The following is a 21,245-nucleotide window of genomic DNA, read 5'->3' as shown; positions in this document are numbered from 1 at the left end:
CCATAATATGCTGAAGTGGCTTTCTCACCATTTCTGAAATGCATTCAACATTAGAATGTATGTGTCTTTACCACTGTGACACAGCAATCTTTAGAAAAACATGACCCCCCAAAAGAAAAAAAAAAAAATGAAACATTCTCAGCCATCATCATGTAATTAAACCCCTAATTTCTGCAGGCTGTCAAAATTCCTTTCTTCTGAATTTTATAATGCTTGCAGCTCCAGCTGTCAACATTTGGCAATGATAGAATTGCAGCCCCATTATTTTTGTTGCCATGGTAAGCACGCAAACAAAAAAACCTTTTGTCTTAATGATACTTCTGTACATTACACCTCTAGCCATCTGGCAGCTGACCCTCACAATTCAAAGGTAGCCAGTATTTCTGAGGGGGAAAAAAAACACCCAAAGACAAAACCATCTTTTTATTTATTCTTTGCTCTGAGTAGGAGTCCATGACAATGCATCAGGCAAGAACAATAAGTAGTTAATCAGAGAAGTGACTGACTTCATTTGTCCCTATTGTAAAAAGGAAAAGAGCAGATAAATCTGAGCCCGCATATTTGGATTCCACCCAAAAATATCTTCCCGCTTTACAAGGCAGTAAAATCCCTTGAATGCACGCACACTTCTAGTAGACACAGAACCCAAAGAACAGTGGTTCGAATGCAAATAATGGAATCTAACTTTGTCTGACAACATGTCCAGAAAGGCTTGCTTTCCATTAAAAGCTATTGTGTTATGTGGAGTTGCAGCAACAATCACATTGTCCTTACTAGACTCTTCACCTTTATTGCTTTAGAAAGGTAGTGAGATATTGGCAGGAAAGCTCAATGTTAATTTGACTTCTCTGGTTTTCTATTTTTCATTCTTGATAAAATCATATTATGATTGATCTGTAACAGGTTAGCTTTTTCATATACCTATTCAGATGTTATTCACAGATTTTTCCTGTTTAAAAAAATATAATAAAGTTGCTAACACACATGAACAGAATATTTCACAGATGAACAGGCACCAACATTTAAACTTTTAGTTCTTAGGTTTTGAATAGTGCTCTTAAAAAGCACATTGAGCCCTTCTCTTCCTGCTTTCATAATTCAGTTTTATAGCAGCTAAACTGAAGAGTATCAGTCTGCAAACTGCTTGTATATCAGTTAATTAAATTTGCCTGGCATGCCTGTGCATAGGTCACCCAGGATGCACTGTATCAGTACTTATGCTAAAACATGATCTAGCATTACGAAACTTTCAATTCATGTACAGAATGACAAAGCTGTGTGTTATTTCAGAAGTTAATTATTTCTGTTTCTTGTTGGATCATGCTTCTATAGATCAGCTTTAGACCAAGGGCGTTTTTAGACAAATGGCTTAAACAAACTGTCTTTTCTATCAGGAAACAGGAGATCTCAAAAGCAAGGAGGAAACAGACAGTGGTGGGCTAAGGCAGGATTAGGCCCTATGTAGGATCTCCACATTCATCAAGATTTTGGTATTGAGATAGTAAGACTGAATGCAGATATCCAAAAATACAGCTTGAACTTTTCACCCCTGTGCTTCTAAAGGCATATCTACACAGATGCAGACATAGCTTTTGACTGGTCTGGTTGAAACGTATCTCATTTGGAGGCTGTAGAGTGATACCCACTCATGTGGTGGTGGTTTCAACCTCATCCTGATTCTCAGGAAATAAAACCACCAGTTTGTCTACAGACAGCCTGGACACAGGATCTTAGATTTATCTTAAGGTCAGGGTGCAGTAGTCACTGAAAAAACCAAAGGACCTACAGGCCTTTTGAAAAAAGTTTCACCCATACATAGGAGCAGTTCACTGTGGAACACCAAGAACAGATTGGTGCAACACCCTCCACCTGGACAAGAACAGGAAGAAAAAATTAGCAAGTCTTCTTAACAGGTATACAGATGCTTATAAAAATCTTTTTTGGCAATACCCTAATAAACACTGAATCACAGAAAAGCCTACCATTTACAACAGTACAACAGATAACCAAAGCCTTTGGAAAGAGCAGATGAGGTCACTAATCTTTCCATGTGTCCTTCAGTCGTTAATATCTTTCTATCACTTAGGTGTAATTAAAGCAAAATTGAATCTTGGTACCCTATAGTTTCTGTTTGTCCCATTTACTGCAGTGCTACCTATACTGTTATTCTACTCCAATGTTTTAGTTTTTCTCATACTAGGTAGGACACTGAGGGCTAGTTAAAAGATATTTTTAATGACAATTCAATCCACTAGCACTGTGACCAAGCTTCAGGTTGTTTAACATCCCCAAATACCCACTGATAGCACTAAAAAAGCAGTAACTGCACTTCTGCAAGATCACAACATCAGAGGAAATCAGTCATTCCACAGCAGTCCTCGTTAACTAATCACACCTATTAAAATCCAGGTACCCACATGATTCTAGGCTATTTCTCTCTCAAGTTGTTGCGGCAAAACTGACATGTTTAATTCTTTATTAATAGACTTCAACAGAATAATAGTTATGCATCTTGCAATCTATACAAGCCATTAGTAATGACAAGGCTGCTTGTGTTACTAGTACAACTAAATAAATATCCTACATCATCCTTAAGACCATACAAAGTCAAATAACGATCTCACCAAGTTAACCAAGTGGGGGTATGTAGCTAGAAAAACTGGCATAATTTTTTATGTAAATATGTGAAGCCTGGAGATGACCATCTTTAAGGTTTAAAATAACCTGTTGATTTACTGGTTGATTTGGCTGTTACTCATAATTACTTGTTCAAGCACTAAGAGAACTGGGCTTTCTATAATACATTTTACACTTCCCCAGAAGTAGATGAGCTGCCCTTAATATTTAAAATTTGAAAGAAAAGTTCCCTGACCTCTTCTGCTAAAACAACATCTACATTACAAAAACAAAACACCACCACTATTAAGAGTGTTGATGCCTATCTGAGCCATTTTGAGAGAAGAACTCTAGGAATCAAATACACAGGCCAGCAAGCCTCAGATGCAATATCTAGTGGTCAGGCAGCAATGACTAAACTTCTAATCTAGCAGAGCTACAGCTATACACTAACCATAGCCTTAGAGTTAAGCTCTTAATCCTCTTCTTACATTGAACTATTTGCACAATCTTCTTCTGCTAAATACATGCTTTACTATCACACTTCACATGTAATTTCAACACTGCATAACTGACCTTTCTTTTAGTATTATGTTAGTGTATTTGCTTTCAAGCATTTTTCCCAACACCAATTTTGCTCACATCCACCATCATTTTTGCCCCTAAATCAAACTTACCTGTAACACATACTTAAAATGATTGTGTAGGGGCAAAACTCAAGTACCTTGTGGGTACACCATTCTGTTAAAATAAAACCAAGTTTTAATGTATTTTGTTTCCTGCTCTTAAGATTTAACTAAGGCTGTATTTGGGTGATAAGCAGTTGACAGTGGGACAAAATAATGGGTGGAATAAAACAGGGCACTGATGATATTAAAAACTTTCTAGGTCACCATTTGCTATGTTGCACACCAAAACAGCATATTTAAATTGGGGATTTTTCCTGTATCTTGCAGGTTGGGCTTAAAAACCTCAGACTCCTGGGAAGGAAGGGAGGTTACTTGGACAAGAAAAAGGGGGAGTGGTAAGGCTAATTGCATTTCAAGCCACAACTCTTCAGAAAATGATCCATTTAATTCCTCATTCCTGTGGTTATATCATTATGATCCAAGAACATTCACAGAAAACAAAGTTAGCACATGGAGATGATTTGGCAAGTCCTCTTCTGCTTCTGCCAGCTTTGTTCTAATAACAGATTAGCTGACCAGAGCCCCTGCAGGTTAAGTTGAAAAATCACTGGAAGAAGAGCAGAGTTAGTGGAATCTATTAAATTACAGCCTTTCAGTAGTAAGAGATAGATTACAGGCCTAAAGGATTCACAGGATGTGAATAAGTCACTTCAGCTGGGAAAAGACAGGTGAAAAAAATGACTAAATATCTACCAAGCCAGATGAGCAATACCCTAAATGCTAAATAGAGAAGCCAATGAAACCTGGAAAGAATTCTGAATTGTAGCCATTAGACTCACATGGAAACCACTAGAGCTGTGTTTTTATTGAATCGGGGAAGCCCTAGGTAAGCATATTAAGGATGAGTCAGAGGAGCAGCTCTGAACTGAACCAATTTCTAAATGAGATGCCAAAGAAAATCATATCATGAAATACTACAGGCTAAACTTTGGATGAAATACAGATAAAGAATTGTCTCCACTTGGAATTCAGATGGTATCCAGGCTTACCCTAATTAGTCTATTTTTTAATTTCTCATCTATTGCTATCAAACTATTCAGCTTATTAAGAACCATAAAACATCACAGGTTTAAACAGCTCCAATGCAGTTCATTGGGTACACACAGTCAACCTCTTCTCCCACAGAAAGCAGGTATCAGGAATTCCCCTTCCATTACTCCTGGGTCCCCTTTCTCTCAAAAGAACAGCAGCAAACTCTTGTACTAAAATAGAATGACAGCTTAGCCTTCCTAGGACAGCATTTCTTCTATATGCATATGAGGAACTACTACACAATGAAGCCTAATATAGCTGATTTTGTTAAACAGGAAGCAAAGGTATATGGAACCTTCATGCTGTAACTAAACAAAATAAACCTAAAATGTCTAGAATTGAGAAATACATGGCTGTTGCTGAAGCAGCCTTTACCTAACCTCTAGTTAAAAAGCACTTATGAAAAAGTTGCAAGTGACTTCAAATAGCATTGCTGTTAAGTATATTTTTTTTACCTCCAGTGAGCCATCGGGTTTCTCAAATGTTCATTTTGAAGTTATGTCCTAATCATGATTTCCTCAAGACTACTATAGCCAGGTTATCTTCTAGGGAAAGTGATAAGGTCACCAGGACCATATGCTGGGTGTTACCTGACCACCTGCTTTAATCACCCTATGCTTATTTTATGCTAGGCCTTGTAATTATTTTCTGGCATTTTCCATTGCACTTCTATTCCCAAATTTTGTAAAATATTAAACAGTCACTTCTTGTCACTGTATAAATAGAGTACCTGACCAGAATGAATGACCTGTAGGATACTTCCCACTACACCAAATAAACATAACTAAAAACCCCAAATATGTATAGTTTACAAATTGACCAGTTTTCTTAAAGTCTTTAGTTACACCTCAAAATTCACAGCTAATGAGAGCTTTTAAAGACTATCTCCACATCAGTCAGAAAACAGAAAATTCATAAACAGGGTTTATAATCACAAGTGTGATTAAAAACAGTTCTTAAAACAAGACCAAGCAAGCTGAGCAGATAAAGGGAAGTGAAGAACAACAGAAGTCTAGAGCTTAATTTAAAAAAATGGTTTTTAATATAAATATGAATACAAAAACAACGAAAGCACCACTACAATAATTTCAAACAAATCCTCAAGGTTTTCTCTTATCAATTCCCTGACAACTTGGCAAACGCTTGTTTTCTCTGTTCTGCAGTCATATACTCACAGGCTTCCAAAATATTTACTATAATTAAAGTCTGTTGAACTGTTTTTGCTTTTACCCATATTCTTCCATTCATTCCCAGCACCAGCTCAAATGGATACAATTGTGACAACTCTTGAATTATTTCACATTTGGGAGCCAAAAGTCTGTAAACAAGATTTTTATAAGTTAGAGAAATAAGTGTTCATATTTGACAGACGTTACATTATTATCAATCAATAACTAAACTGCAGTACTGGTGTTCGAGGAGCTATTAAAGCAACATCAAAAGGTAAGATGATCAATTTGCATATGCATCCAAACAGCAACACAGTATCAGATTTTTAATTCTCCTCTCAAAATAGATACACCTAAAAAGTGCTTAAGAATTTAGGTTTTTTTTAATAATTAGATTCAGAGGTAATACCTAACAGATTTAAAGTGAATTGATGGTTTTATAACAATTCTATGATTAAATTCTAAAAGTACTTTGTCTAAGAGTGTGACATTCTTAAAGTACTGCTATTTATAAATTTGAGACCAGAGCTAAAAAACCTGTATTTCAAACAGGACTTTTCTCCTTCAGGAGATAGTATTAATAGCAGGAAACACAGAATGTTTTGGTTTTGAGGTGAAAGTATCAAGAATATTGTAATACATTTCAGATTAAATCAAGCTTCAACGTGCTTTCTCAAAAAAGAAACAAATGTATCAGGATTTAGCAGTTTACTTGTAATATACTGTTAATTATTTACTGGCATACAGACAAAATTTGGAAAAGAAGCATAATAGCTGGAAACACATTTTGTATCAGTTCACACTGACTTCTGATGGGACATTTAAACTTGACAAATCATTACTGAAAACTCCAGGTATGAAATAGCTGTCCTGCATCTCCAAATTGCTTTTCCGAACAACAAAAAAACCCACCCAAAAGCAACAACAGAGCTTGATTATAATTTATCCATATAAAAGCTTATGCAGTGGTTCCTGGATTAGCATGTCAGTTTTAAATGAAAATCCCACAAATTTTTATATGTGTCTTTACTTCAATGAAATTTATTTTTCTTTAGAAGTCAGAAAATAATGCGTATTGATGTGGAAAGACTTAGCTGTCAGCCAAATTTATACCGCACATTATCCCACTAGGCAGAACAAGGACAGTAAGCCATTTCCAATTTTTTAACTCCAAGGTAGTAGGTACATACCCTAAACCCCACCCCAAATGTTTGGCTTCCCCAGGTCAATGGTTTTATTTTCCTCACTGCCTTGGCACAACATCACTTTTAAAAAGGTCCCAGAACACCATACAGAAGAGCATGTAAATCTCTTAAGGGGGATAATACACATTCACTCTAGGTCAATATCCATATCCTATTCATTAAAACTAGTATAAATACACCAAAACAATTAGCCTGATTAGCAAATTGTTCTCACTGCCCAGAGGAAATAATTGTGGGAATCCTGCCCACCATATTACATGCTAGAGTGACTACTTACTTTTCTTAGTACTTACTTTCTTATTAGACCTAAGGAAACTTTAAACAGGAAGCCATCTTGTCCAATTATTCCCATCCCACTTGATCTTCCACTGCTGTCTATACAGACCATCTCTGGTTCCATGTCTTTATTTGCTACAAGGAATTGACCATAAATAAGATCTCCCACCTAAACAAAGCAGTATCAAAAAAGCAAACTTACTAGAGAAGATAATATTGTACATTTATAAGAAATTTTCAGTATTAAAAAGCCTCCTACAAGGACAGAAAATAGGGGTTTTTTTAATCTATGGTAGAAAAATAAATTGGTATAACAGGAATTTTCATGTTTTCATCTACTGGGGGCAATATTCTCTAGGAACAATTACCTTGTATCATTACTGGAATCTGAAAGACACAAAAGTACAGAATTTTATTCCATTAAGTATTCCTCTTTTTTAAATACCGAACATGATCTCCTCTTTCTACAGACTTCAAGAGTATTAGAAGTCTAATCAACCTGCTCTTGTAACCATCAGGACAAGAAAAACAAAAAACACTAACATTTTTCTTTACAGTGCATTTTTACATTCTAGTGATGTTATTCCAGTTCAACATAGAAGCTGTGGCATGCATGTGCCACACAACTGTTTATAACATTCTTATTTAAAAAACCACTGTTTTCTACCAGTTTCAGATGCTCTAAAAAAGCTTGTTTTAAGACTATAACTTCAGAATACCACCTTGGATGCACATTACTCAAACTGCATTTACCACTAGCAGTATTACACAAAAGTGAGAATGTAAGGGCTGAAAAAGCCTATCAACTGTCAGATATCAAACCGCACTACTTACATGTTCCCTTGAGAAACTTCAGAAAGCCCACTGCCTAATCGTGCAAAAACCTTCAAGGAGGGCTACAGTGGAACCTTTGCAAATAAAACTGCATTCCTCATTTTACGTGCAGTTTTTAAGAATACATTTCTTATTAAGAAACGCCACTACGATGTAGCAGAAGCGCCACCAAACGGCATCGCTAAAGCGTCATCTCCAGTAAACAAAAGCTCTACCTGCACATTTGGCCTGTTCCTCTTCGTGGCGCCTTCAAAGGCCAGGTAGGACAGGGACGCCTGCTCGCTGCCCCCGACGTCCAGCTTGAACAGATCTCCCGCCTTGGCCGTCACTATTCCGATTACGTGGTCGCCCTTCACCGGCACATACTGCAAACCGGGGTCGCGGACAAGTGGGTCAGGCACGCACGGACAACACACGGGCTCCCACCCGCTCCCAGCCTGGCCCGTCCGCGCCCTCACCCGCTTCTGCTGCGAGTCCACCCAGTAGGCGCCTCCCGCCGCCGCCGCCCCGCCGCCCGCCTGGCGGTGCCGCAGCAGCCCGCACTTGGTCACCAGCAGCCCGGCCTCGCACCGCCGCAGGCCCGGCCCACAGAGCAGCCGGCCCCGTGGCGCTGCTCCGGTGCTCAGCCGCAGCCGCTCCGCGTCCTCGTCGGGGTGAGCGGGAAGGAGCAGCACGTCCCCGGGCAGCACCACCTGCCCCACACACTCCTCCGCTACCAGCGCCGCCATCGCCGCGCAGACGCGGAACCGTCGCCGGGCGCCGCGCATGCGCGGCGCCCGGCGACGGTTCCGCGTCTGCGCGGCGATGGCGGCCGGTTCAGTCGCAGCTCGGCGGAGCTTCCTCCCAGTCACGGGGTTAACGGCGGCTCCGCCTTTGCCGCCCCGTGGGACGTGCTCGCAGAGCGCCAACAACATCCCCCGGGCAGAGCGGTTCCCCGGTCACGCCCGCCCCCGTTACATGAGAAATACACGCAGCAGCTGCTCGCCGTTAAACGCAGCTTCGGTGCGTGGTGTTACCGCGGCGACGTCTTTCGCCCTGGAAAAAACATCCCTCTGCAATCTTCCGTTTTTGCTGGAAAAGACAGAGATGTTGTTGGTGCGATTAAGCTTCAGAATTAATACAGACACTGAATCCTATCAGCTGCAACTGCTTACAGAGTTTAATACCCGATTAAAAGTTGCCCGCAAAACAAATAGCTGGTGAAATTTTAGGTGAATGTCGGCCGAGAAGTTCGTCACTTGGAAGAAGATATCCGTCTGCTTCAATTCTAGAAGTCTTAACTTCAAGCACGTGGCTCCACCGCTGTTTTTAAGCAGGTGCCGCCCTTGACTGCAACACCCGCGCTCCTCCCGGGACAGGACACTCCTGGCGACGGGCGGGGACAGCGCACGGCATCTGGCCCCGCCCTGCTCCGCGCTTCCTCCAATCGTGGGCCTCCCGCCGGTCACCCAGGGCTGGCGGTACGCTCGCGAGCGGTGTTGCTTAGCAACCCAGCGCGTTCCGGGCGGCGGGCGCCCCATCGTAGTCCCGTCAACGCGGACAAAACGTGTCGCCGTTACGGCGTTGGAGCAAGTGGAGAGGCCCCTAAAAGCCGTCAGACCGGAGACGGGCGGCCGGTAGGAGCGGGCTTGTCTGTGGGTCTCCGGGAACCGGTATCAGGGAGCGGCAGGAGCGGGGCTGCTCTCGGAAGGAAAGATAGCCAGAGGCGCGGAGGACGGCTGCAGCAGGCCGGGTAATTACCTCAGGAACAGTAACGCAGTTCCTGCCACAGGGAGACAGGGTAACGTGCCGGGTCTGTCCAGGAAATCCGAAGAGCAGCGGGAGTGGGGAGCGAGCCAGCCCGCGCGCAGCTCGGGAGAGCGAGGAGCGCCCAACAGGTGCTTAAATAGAGCCCGGGGCCGAGGGCGTGGGCGGAGGCTCCAGGTGAAAATGATCGGGACAATTAAGACCTACTAGCGCTCTAAGGCTCTGACAGCCCGCTCCGGGCTCACTACCTCAGGAGCCGGTGTAAACCTGAAGGATGGGAGAGGTTCGGTACCCGCGGCACTGCCCGCAGGACGGTGTGCAGGCCCTGGGTCTCCGCTGCCGCCCGAGCTCCGCGGCGCGTCCGGGGTCCTGCTGCTCCACGGGCGCCGTTCCCAGCCAGGGATCCGCTGCCGTGCCAGGGCTGTGCCGGGCCGATTCAGCCCCGTTGACAGCTGACGGAGGGTGTTTCGGCATCGCAGACATCGGCTTTCAGATATGTTATGTGTTTACTGGTGCAGGGCCAGGAAAACCTGGTGTGTGCGCAGAGATTTGTTCCTTTCATAATTGTATAGAGTGATTGCTTCAGGCCCTGCTCTCTTATACATAGCCTAAAGATAGCTTTGTTAGTTCAAACTAAAAACTGTCCTTAATCATTCACAGAACTACTTTGCTGTTCTTCCAATACCTGTATAGAAGTTTTCTATGTCCTGTTGTGGTTTTGAGGTTTTTTAGTATCGTGCTGATCTAGAATTACTGGTATATTTCTAAGCAGTTTCTGAATTATACATACCTAAATAGAAAAGGGCGTTTTGAGCATTTTTTTTTTTTCTGCAGTGATTGGTATAACTGATCTATCACCGGAGCTTTTAAGAACTAGACCAATATTAAATTTAAATAACTTTCTTACATTAATTACAAGATTGATAAAAAGAGTAATATCATATTCAGTATTGATGCCTGAGGCAATAATTCTTAAAAGGCCTAATTTATTTCTGACATTGGTGGCTAATGTTTATCTGTTTGTTGTTAGTAGATGTGAATGGAGTCTCAGTATCTGAAGAGATGCCTGGGAAGTTGCTTGAAAAAGGGTCTGGCAGAGGTTGTAGAGCATCGACCAGCAGATCCAATAGAGTATCTGGCACATTGGATTTACAATTACAAAAGAACCTTAGATGAAGAAAAAAAGGTGAACCATCTTGTCAAAAAATAATGACAACTTAATTTATGCTCTTTAATGTCTCTATATTTTTAATTGATTCTGTGTTATCTCTGAAATAGAGAATGTTGGAGAGGATTGAGCTGGAACAAGAACGGGAGGCGGCCCTGGCAGAACTTGAAATGTTAAGAAAAATGAAAGAAGAAGAACTAATGATCCAGAAGAAACTTGAAGAAGAACGTCAGGTTAACAATACTTAACAACAAATAATTATAAACAGTGTATGCTGCTGTGGCATCTTTTAGTACTCTGTATACTTCTAATCTCTGTATAATGATTTTGACAGAAGGTAGCATAAAACAAGTATTTTAATCTCACCTTTCTAAATAATAACTGAAATAATTAGTCAGCACATGGGAAGGAGAACTTACACACTATGCAGTAAAATGTTATTAGAAATGAAAGAGCCGAAAGTAAAAAGCAAGCAATTTAAGACCTGCATGAGAAGTAAATTAAAATAAGTAGACTCTCTCCTGTAGTTAATCATGGGCATGAGCTGGTGCAAATAAAGCTAGAAATCATTGCAAAAGGCCTGGGAATAATAACTGATCATGGTCTCAAACTGCTGCAACTTAATATCAGTAAGACAGAGAAGGTAATGAGAATGCATACACAATTACAGAGTCCTGAAAATGGTTGGGAATCAGTGAGTGAAGATTACATATATAAGCAGTATGTATAGCCTCATCCAATTAGGTGCCTTTTTTTTTCCTTAGCTACCTGAACATACTGTTGGCGTAAAGTAATTTGAATCCTATACTATGTGGACTTGAAATATGAGATATAAAGGTAGCATCTGTGTTTCTAGCCATGCTTTATATAAGATTCACATGAATTTGAGCACAAAGCCCCTGTTGCTGTGGTAAGGTTGACATTATCTGACTGGATTTTTTTACATGGCTGACTTTCGCAATATTAAAATCAAAAGTGTAATTTTAAATCTGTGCTGATCTTGTTAAGCACAGCTCTAGTGTGAGATCCATTCAGTCTATTTCACTTGCACCTTTTAAATTTGAAATTTACTAACTTGCAGACCAAAAGTTACATGCTCAAGGATTTCATGAGTCATTTAGAATAGTAAATGGAATGAAAAATATGAGATTGTGTCTAGAGATAATTCACAGAAAATGAAATAAATTATTTAATGTAAACTAAGGGAAAGATGTTGAACAATACTCATATTAGACACATTTTTCAATCTAACTCACAATTTTGGCTATAGTCATATACTCAATCGTGTTTTGATTATATGTACCAAAAAAGGAATGCGAAAACAAGTTACTATAATATCGCAATGTTTGTAGTAACCACTCACAAAATGCTACAACAAACACTATTTTCTAGGCCTTAGTGTTGTGGAATTAGATTATGCAGTTTCTGAAGTTTTGATGCAATAGGACTTAGGCTCACAAAGAATAAACACTTTGTATTAGGTATTTCCAACTGGAAATTTTAAAGGTCCATTATGAAGCTGATTAATGTTAATGGCTTTGCTTGCCAGTCTTTTCTATCGATTTGATTCTGTGTGGATTTATCTGTGCTAGATACTATAGGAAGTATCAAAGAGCTTAATCCAATGTATAGGAGATAATGAATGTAGACTGATAAAAAACATGAGTAATGAGACATTACCATGCAAGATTAAAACCTATGAAAATGTTGAGTCAGATGATAGTGAAGGGCTTTATATTATTAGCATTGCAGTTTTATGCTTCCTTTTTTAGTTTATTTGAAATTTCAATTATGAAATACATTGTAAGCAATGGGGTAAGTAAGATGAATGTGTGTTTTTTTTCCATCTAATTTTTCCTTTCTTAAACTGACTGCAGGCTCAGTTGGAACAAGAACGTGAGAAATTGAAAAGGCAGAAGGAAGAAGAGGAAATGCTGTTGCAGCAGGAAGATCAAGAGGTTTAAGCCTAAGCTTAGTCAATGGTTTGAAAATACTGTTCGTTAGCTACAGTTAGATGCAGACACTAAATACCAGGCAGAAAGCCATGGGTGTTGAACTAACACATAATTTTTTTTTAAAAGTGAAAATGGGGGAAGCATGTCTAAACACCTTGCTTCCAGTCTGGGTCTCATACTTGATTTTGGTCTGTTCTATTAGGTTTGTTTGGTTTATGTTCAGAACAGAGCATAAATTTGTTGCAAAATTTAGCAAAAGGTCAGCTTAGTTGATGTTTTCACATTCCTTGACGCTGTTTATGAGAAAGTATAACTTAAGCATACCTAATTTAAGTGTCTAGACAGTAATGCTTTACTGTGTGTCAGCATAAAATCCATTTGCTGTACCTGGAAAATGAACTGTGGTCTGGAATTCGGTTCCCTCTTGATTCTATACTCCTCCTGGTTCATAGGAATTTGTACTAACAGAAGAATGCGTATACAGATGTTTGTGTAAATATATGGTCTTTTAGTGCTATTTCAGTGAAAAACATACATTGATAGTTGACATGTTTCTCTCAATAAATGTTTTAAATGTGAATATCTCTTAAATTTATGTGGAGCACATAGTATTTTAGAGATATGTATGTTTTTAGAGTACTCTGTTTAAAATACTGACAGAGCATAATTGTAGGAAGATGACAGTAAGAAAGTGACAGGAAAAATGAATAGCGTAGAAATAGGCACCAAAATTCCTGTTATTAAAATATATATATATATATATATATGTATATATATAGTCTTAACAAGCATACAAAGACCATACTGACATACTAACACATTTGTATAGCATGCATCTAAAGTATTTGTATTAATACATAATGTTAACACATCTGAAATATTCCCTATATATGATTATTCATTACGTGGAATGCTTTTAACTGAAAACTGGTTTTCATTACCATAGGAAAATGAGGAGATGATAGCTGAACTTACAGATAGGCCTGGAGCGCCTAATTTGACCACAGTTGAGGAAGTAGATGAGAACGGACAGTTTGAGGTAAGTATTTAGAAAGAACAGGGAGAATATAAATAATTGATTCCTACAGATTTGCTTTTCTGTGCCATCATATCAAAGGTTAAGACTGTTGCTGTTAAGACTGTCCTGGTTCTCTCCTATGGTTTTAAGGGATTGTATTTTGACCATAAGTTCGAAACTGTCCTTAGCCCGTTCTCTGGTACAAGTTAAGCCATTCTAAAAGACTGTGATGGTAGCTATCTAAATTCTCAAGTTTTAAAATGCCCTTTTGTATTCAGATATGTTACAAATGAAAGTATGAATATCTTCAGAGAGGATGCAGCCTACCTTTGTCATATGAACAGATAGTCATATACAATATCTACTAAGTCATAAAAGATTACTTGTTTTTGAATGATTTAAGTTATTTATATTTTTCCAGTTGGTGTGAAGTATTTTTTTTAATGCAGGAGAATGTACTATTGTGCAGAGAGATCTGAGCAAACATTTAATATAAAAGACCAGATGCTAAGGGCACACAGTGCTCACTAAGGCTAGGACTTGCTGAGAATCAGGTTATCTGAGCCCTGTGCAAACATGAATGCACTTCTTTCAGTACTCCAGCTATTGCTCTATATTGTGACTCTCTGACATCTTCTATGCCCAGCTTTTTTTTTTTTTTTTCATTCCTTTTATACTTGACGGTCCAGGGAAATCAGACTGTGAATCAGCCTTCATTTATTGTAAGGCATGGCAGTACCTTTAATAGATAGTGCCAGCTTCTATGAAATCACTCAGCTTTATACCAATTCACTGGTCGTGAGGATATTGATCTCTTCCTGACTTTTTCCAGTTAGAGTATTCCGTGAGATTGACTTGAGATTTGAATAGACCATTATCAGAACTCTTTTTCCTTTATTAGCCTTAATAATTTGCTCACTTAATTTCTGGTACCAGTAGTGTAATTCTATTAATAGCTCAGAATTTGTTAAGCGTTCTCTAAATGTATTTATCAACATACTTATGACTACTCTTAGGGTCCGGTTTTCACAGGTGTTTTTTTTGCTAAGGTAAATCAGTTGAGTTCTTAAGGTCTCATATAGCCTCAGTTTTCACAGTTTTCTGATAATTACATAATAAAAAGTATTCTTGAGGCTTCAGGCATATTTTATGTGTTCTTAAATAAGTGAATTGCAAAACCAGAAGCGAAAATGATTAGTAAACTTGCCTGCATCTTATATGCACCATGTTCCAAGTTTTCATGCCTAAGGTCATTTAAAGTTGGGTTACATTGGCCTTTGGTGATGTTATTTCTGGCTTTTCAGTAGATGTTTGTTGAATTAAACTACAAATTAAGAACAGATCAATAAAATTAAAATATATAGACTTGTACTATTTAAACTACTCTGTTCTCAGAATCATAGTACTTTATGCAGAGTCACTGGATTTTTATAATAAAAGTCTGGTGATAAACTTCATCATATTTCACTGAATGGAAGAATACATATTTGTATTGACGAATACCAACTTGTCTGGCAAGTGGCTTTTTTCCCTTTCCTTTCTTACAAAGCTCAATTAATGCTGGCAACAGATGGAATTTCTTTTTTTTTCTTTTTGTTTTTAGAGTACAACAGATCTCATGGCAGAATCAGAACAAGAAAGTCCCAACTGAACTGAAAACAGTAAATGTATTTTCTACTCGTTACTTGCTTATCCTGAAGTGTAATGTCTTAATTTATGTTTTTTTATGTAACTGATATACATACCCATTGTTTCAGTTTCTGTGCTTTCTGGATGTTTGTATAAAGTCTGTTACTGCTGGCATGTCATGCCTCCTTTTTGTTCTCAAACCACTATAGCTAGCATGGCTGACTCAGAGGAAGGAAACTGCAACTGAAATGAAATCAGTAAATACATTTTCTACTTATTGCCAATTGATTCTTTAAGTGTGACAACAAAATTATTATAATTAACTGCAGTAGAGGCTAAAATATGGTAATTTGAATCAATATTAAAATAATAAAAGTTTATTGAAAAAGGATTTCCCAAGAATTTGAATGGTTTTTGTTAGAAAGAAGGGATGCTCTATTGATTAGAAGATGAAGAGAGAGTTCTCCCTGTCAAACTAGATGCGGAAATCAAATCAAAAGATTTTCCAGTTTATCTGGAAGAGATGAATTGAAGTCTATGTGACTCAGTGGACAGATGTACTAAAAGATCTTGTCTGCCTTAGAAATCATGAGGTGCTTTTTGTAACACTAGGTGTTTGCTCTTACCTTTTAATTACCTGATATTATGTGAGCCTCAAGTGTCTGCATATCAGTTTTGATTAGTTAAGTCTTAAAATAATCTTTCCTGGATTTGTCTTGAATTTGCAAATCAATAAATTGTGTCTGTTTTGTCTTTACTAAAAACCATTATTAGGACTCAAAACTTCACATCTGAAAAATCTGAAGACTATTTAGCTTCATCCGTATTTATCTATTAAAATAAGTTTTATAATCCTTAAAGATTCCATTAATTTTTATAAGAACAAATTTCTGGTACAGGTTGTCAAGAGTGTTCTGTGTCTATTCATTACAAATGGAAGAGACACTCACATTTAGAAATCTTGTGCTTCTTTGTTAAAACGTGCCTTTGCATCTCAGTGTCTTCTAATAATACAGGTTAGTTGGACAATTAACATTAAGTAATTGCCAATATCATAGAATGAAAATACTCTTCATTACAAATTCAGGGCATAGTTAGTGTATTCACTGTATTCTTCAGTTTTGGTAAGAAAGAGATTTTTGGGATAATTTCACTGTCATTTGTTTGTATTATAGCTGGTTTTAAGGGTTTTGCTTTCTTTGGCAAACTGTTAAAAATATCTATATACCAAATAGACAAAGATCTATCAAGAAATAAGCATTTTTCTGCTCTAAAAAACTCGTTCTGTTCATGTAGCTCATACTAGGCACAATCCTATCAATATTTTAAAAGGTAAGCATGATTGATTTCTAGTATAGTAATATAATATTTTTTCCTTAAAAATAATAAAGCACATGTATTAAATAAATCCTGTTGCCCTCTTTATTGCCATATTGCTTTTTGGATTCTATTAATTGGCATGTTGTATATGAACATCTTTGAAATGAAAAGAAAAGATGTCACTTTCCAGGTACAAATACTTAGAAATGTTCACGTAACTTTTTCAGTAATCAAAAATGGAGCTACTTTTGTGACTAGGTGGTCAGACTCTATCTACATTTATTCTGCGTCTATATAGGTTTGCGATTTCTATGACGGTCCAAAATGTTTTCTGTGGATGAATATGCCTTCATGGTTGATATTCCAGTAAACCAATTTCGTCACAGTTTATGATTATTAGTAACAGTTAAAACAGTCTCATTTTAAGACTGCGTTTTAAGATACTACAGTTCTCATTATACCTATTCAGACTGTATGGAGAACAACTTCTTGTGCCAGCCTCAAAGGGATGGAGTTTCTCTTTTGAGCCAGGATGTATAACTGAATCTTGTTATTTAGATTACTTCCAAAAATTGAGAAGTAACTTGTGTCAATTTACATTTTTTGTCCAGTCATATTGACGATGAAAATTTCAGCCTTCCTGCAGCCCTCATATTTAATTAGGAAATATATCCAAGTTATAAGATGGTTGTTATTAGTTATTACTATTTCCAACATGTAGCTCTCATTTTTTATATTTTCATAATATTTCTGTCTTTGTTTGATTTTGTTATATGTGTGTCCACTAGAGTGCATCCTAAATAAACACACTGGTGGCTCACTCATTTACAACCCATGAAAACTACAACTTTTGTTCGTAATTTCGTTTCAGCTTATTTTTACCTGTGACCCTATCTTTGTGATCCTGCAGTTCATATTCCCCATTCTATTCTTAGATAGTAATTGAAATTTTGGATGGAAACCTTTATCAGAAAATTGCTTAGCAAGTGTCAAAATAAAATGGTAGATATCAATTTTCCTATTCCTTTGCTATGATATTACATACAGAAGACATAAGTTGTTCAAATGTTATTTATAGGATTTCCCATTTTTTTCAGGATTTGATGTGCACAGACCTAATGCATTAATCATCTTCTACAGCTTTATAAGAATTCTGATGTTGGGTGTGGGACCAGAGGGTAAACGATTCTTGGCTCAGTGCAAATCAGCCTGTAGGTAACTTGGAAATGTAGTTCAAAACAAAAATTACTTCTCTTTGGGTGTCTAAGCCTGGAGGAGAATTAGGGCATCTTAAAATCATTTTTGCCTTCTCCTTCTGAACTGTAACCTTCTTTGAAGCATGGCAAGCTAGACCCTGGAAAAGGAAGAGAACAAAGAAGATGCTATTTTATTTTTACTGCACGTGATGTGATTCCAGAAGTGTTAATACAATTTAACCTCTTCATAAAATCTGAAGTTGTATATTGAAAAAAAAAAAATGCAATTACCTAATGGAACTTAAGCTGCAGCTTGTGTTCCATTTGAATACATTTCGTGGAATGAAGAAGATGGAATTCAGAAGCAGATGATGGAAATTGTTACTGAAAATAAGATGCTAAATACTGACAGAAGATTTATGAAATTGTCATTTTTCCCTTCTTCAGAATAGGTGCTGACTTATTTAGGCTGCTATCAGACCCCATGTACAGATCCTCCAAAGAATGTGCTGATAGTAATGTGCCCATTCACAGCTGTTCTCATTCCAGTGATACTGAAGCACAAGGATGAAAACAGATATGAAGCCCAGAATAGGACAAAATTAATCAGATTAGCTATCAGTCTGCTCACAAAGATGGAAACTCAGCTCTGCAATGTGAGAAGCTTTTCTCCTAGAAGGAGATACACATGTTGCAGCAAGTATGTTTTAATGTTCTCTTGTATTAAGTCTGCAGTCCCCTGTCTTACGATGGATGATATTCTTTTGTAGTTTAAAGGAACTAACTTATCTTTTTGTCAAAAAAAGCTTTGTACAGTAATTTGCTAATGATAATGAGAGTTGGATTAATTAGTATGGTTTAAATGTAAAATTGAATTCTTCTGAACTTTGCTAATACAGTTTACTCATATATGAAGTCAGCTATTAATTTCCTTACTTTTGTGAAGTTTTTCCTGTACTTAAGTATAGATAAAGAACAGTGATGTCTATTGGCTACAGCTAGAAAAGAGTCTAATCTTGTTATTTGCTGACAAGGATGGATATATGTTTTAAGTTATCTTACCAGTACACTTGTTTGATGCTGGGTTGGTTTGTTTGTTTGTTTGTTTGTTTGTTTTTCACTTTTGTTTGTTTTCTGGTATTATCATTATAAATCCCCTTGCAGTCTTTGTGCTTTAGACTTGTGTCTTTGTTTCAATTCAGATGATGGAAGAATCTATTCTATTATAAACATTTATATAGGTATTATTTGGCTAGTAGTAGTGGAAGAATGGCGAGTTAGAGGAACATGTCATTTAATTGAGCTGTCACAGTATAGCAAACTTTTTAAGCAGCGGAAGATGGATTCACAGCGTTCGAGAGTGCTCACATGTATATCCAACTTAAATGCTGTGGGTCTTCCCTGTTAACCTGCACTTTGTAGAATCATTATCATCTACCAAAATCAGTGTTTAACTTTGGTCAGAGATCAGAATTGTTGTAATTTATGTGATGTTTTAATTGAAATAAGTAACTCTAAAAGATGTGTCATGAGAAATTATGTTCACTAGGGCCTGTGTAGAGATGTTGAGTGCTTCCATTTTATCTTTAGTTGTAGGGCACCCAAAACCAATGGCCATTTTGAAAAAATATTGAGACAACTATTTCCTTAGGTTAGTCCTTGGACTATATGGACATGAGTTAATTGAGGGGGAGGTAAAAAAAAAGGTGATTATGTTAAACCATTTTATTATTATTACCAAGCATGTTTGTATTATTACCTGAAAGTAAATCTACTGGCAAATGGTAAAGCAATGTAATAACTGGAGAAGGTTGCTGTTCACTTCTTGTTAGCTAATCTTTTTTGAGCTATCTATTACAAAGGTTATATTGGTATCTCTGCTGACACAGACATACATACTTCACTAGAAATTGGAACTTCCCCATCACTTTACATCTGACATAATTTAAAAATTCATTATACTTTAACTAATGATGTGAAGATTGAGTTTGACTTAGAAAAAAAAATCAGTATTTAGGAATATCATACCAAAGTTAACTGAATAATCTTACCCTCTCTAGGGAGTATTTAGAAGGTTTAGGAATCTTTTAGCAAACTCTCCAAGGAGATTTTGCCACTTTCTGCATGTAGTCATTTATGTATCTTAACACTTCCTGCTGTTAGAAAGGATTTTTTTTTTCCCCATAATCTTGGGAAAGTGTGAAAGATATGTGATTTTAGTTTGATGCAAGAATCAATTTGTGTTCAGCAAATTGTATTCTTGGCAAAATAAATTATTTTCTTCGGTGATTCCTCTGTAATTTAGACATAGCCTGGTGGATTCCAGATAAAGAAATTAGCTTCTTCTTCTGGAGGAGGAAGTATGTCCGCACTTGATCAGTGTATTGGTTAGTCCATTTTTCTTAATGAACCAAATCGTATCGTCAGCTCTATCATGGAGCTGATTGTTGTTGTTGCTGTTTTGTTTCAAAAAGAGTTGAAGCAAAACTTTTTTTTTTGTTTGGTGCACAGAGGAAGTAGTCTTCCAAGGGTCTCAATTTTGTTCTCATTGAAGTTGCTGAAAAAGCTGTCGTTGAAATCGTAAGAGGAGTGAGATCCCTGCTAATATGAGTGCTATCTCTAAGAAGCCATCTCCTATTAATATTAAAACATGAGAGAACTGATTGACACAAGTTACATGTAGGGAAAAATACTGCAGAAGAAATCAGAGATTAATTATTGTGGGAAGGGTGGGAGAAAGGAAACATTCAGATAATAAATAATTCCCATTGCAGCAAAGGGGCACTGCAGCTCCTCTTTGCTTAGTTTCAAGTCACATTCCTGGGAGTGTGTTGGGCTTCTCCAATCATGCTGCTTCATTTCCACTCCACCTCCTGAATGTACTTTCTTCCAGAAATTACTGGCTGCATGCAGACACACCTGTATTTGGTTCATTATTATCTTAAGCAACTGTGGTTTTGCCACTGATGTGTTTAATAGATAAGTTTAAAAAATGCTATTTATTTAGCTGATAATTGTAACCCTGGAAACAGGATCTGCTGTTTGTTTCATTGTAAATGTAGCTGCACTGAAAAGTTACCCTTAGGCACTGACAGCTGAAAATTTCTGGGGCTGGGACTGCTGTGAAGTTCTGAGACAGCTGTTCTTCTGCATTTTTTCAGTGAGCATATGTATCTGTCTGTCGTGGTGCCAGTTTCAATACTAATTTTCAGAAGCAGAAGATGTGATCTTCTTTCGGTTCACTGCCAGTACCTTCTAATATGTACAGGTCTAATACAGATTTTGGTTATGGCAGGTCTGTTCTGTTTTCTGGTTGACTTCTTAGCTAACTGTTGGGAGGCCAAAGGCAACACTAGTATTTACTTTACAAGCAGCGTGGATTGTGGACATAA

General features: G+C 37.7%; 3 protein-coding genes across 8 annotated transcripts in view; 2 read left to right on the top strand and 1 right to left on the bottom strand.

Annotated features, from left to right (window-relative positions):
- Positions 1 to 5,356: 5,356 nt before the first annotated feature.
- Positions 5,357 to 8,569, bottom strand: EXOSC3 (exosome component 3). The gene is made up of 4 exons (XM_065843455.2): positions 8,280 to 8,569; positions 8,037 to 8,186; positions 7,005 to 7,156; positions 5,357 to 5,655 (listed from the first exon to the last, which is right to left on the bottom strand). Exons 1-4 carry the CDS (start codon positions 8,547 to 8,549, stop codon positions 5,454 to 5,456), a joined length of 774 nt encoding a protein of 257 aa, XP_065699527.1. The 5' UTR covers positions 8,550 to 8,569; the 3' UTR covers positions 5,357 to 5,453.
- Positions 8,570 to 9,297: 728 nt separating this feature from the next.
- On the top strand, positions 9,298 to 16,745 carry LOC136104448 (DPY30 domain-containing protein 1-like). 6 transcript variants are annotated; one of them, XM_065843428.2, is made up of 6 exons: positions 9,298 to 9,437; positions 10,601 to 10,753; positions 10,846 to 10,968; positions 12,613 to 12,693; positions 13,637 to 13,729; positions 15,312 to 16,745. In XM_065843428.2, exons 2-6 carry the CDS (start codon positions 10,607 to 10,609, stop codon positions 15,357 to 15,359), a joined length of 492 nt encoding a protein of 163 aa, XP_065699500.1. In that variant the 5' UTR covers positions 9,298 to 9,437; positions 10,601 to 10,606; the 3' UTR covers positions 15,360 to 16,745. The 6 variants fall into 6 exon arrangements, with proteins under 6 accessions (XP_065699500.1, XP_071667852.1, XP_065699498.1 ...); XM_071811751.1 differs by having other exon boundaries at positions 9,324 to 9,437; positions 10,598 to 10,753; XM_065843426.2 differs by having other exon boundaries at positions 9,415 to 9,553.
- A 1,789-nt stretch (positions 16,746 to 18,534) lies between these two features.
- The window catches only part of MAT1A (methionine adenosyltransferase 1A), a 30,630-nt gene continuing 27,919 nt past the window's right edge, over positions 18,535 to 21,245 (top strand). The window contains exon 1 of the mRNA XM_065843776.2: positions 18,535 to 18,553. The gene's annotated coding sequence lies outside the window, so the exon portion shown is untranslated. The remainder of the gene's footprint in view (positions 18,554 to 21,245) is intronic.

Source organism: Patagioenas fasciata, chromosome 8 (assembly GCF_037038585.1).
Source record: "Patagioenas fasciata isolate bPatFas1 chromosome 8, bPatFas1.hap1, whole genome shotgun sequence".
Classification (NCBI taxonomy): Eukaryota; Metazoa; Chordata; class Aves; order Columbiformes; family Columbidae; genus Patagioenas; species Patagioenas fasciata.
The sequence above is the reverse complement of the archived record's forward strand: the minus strand, read 5'-3'. Positions and strand labels throughout refer to the sequence as shown.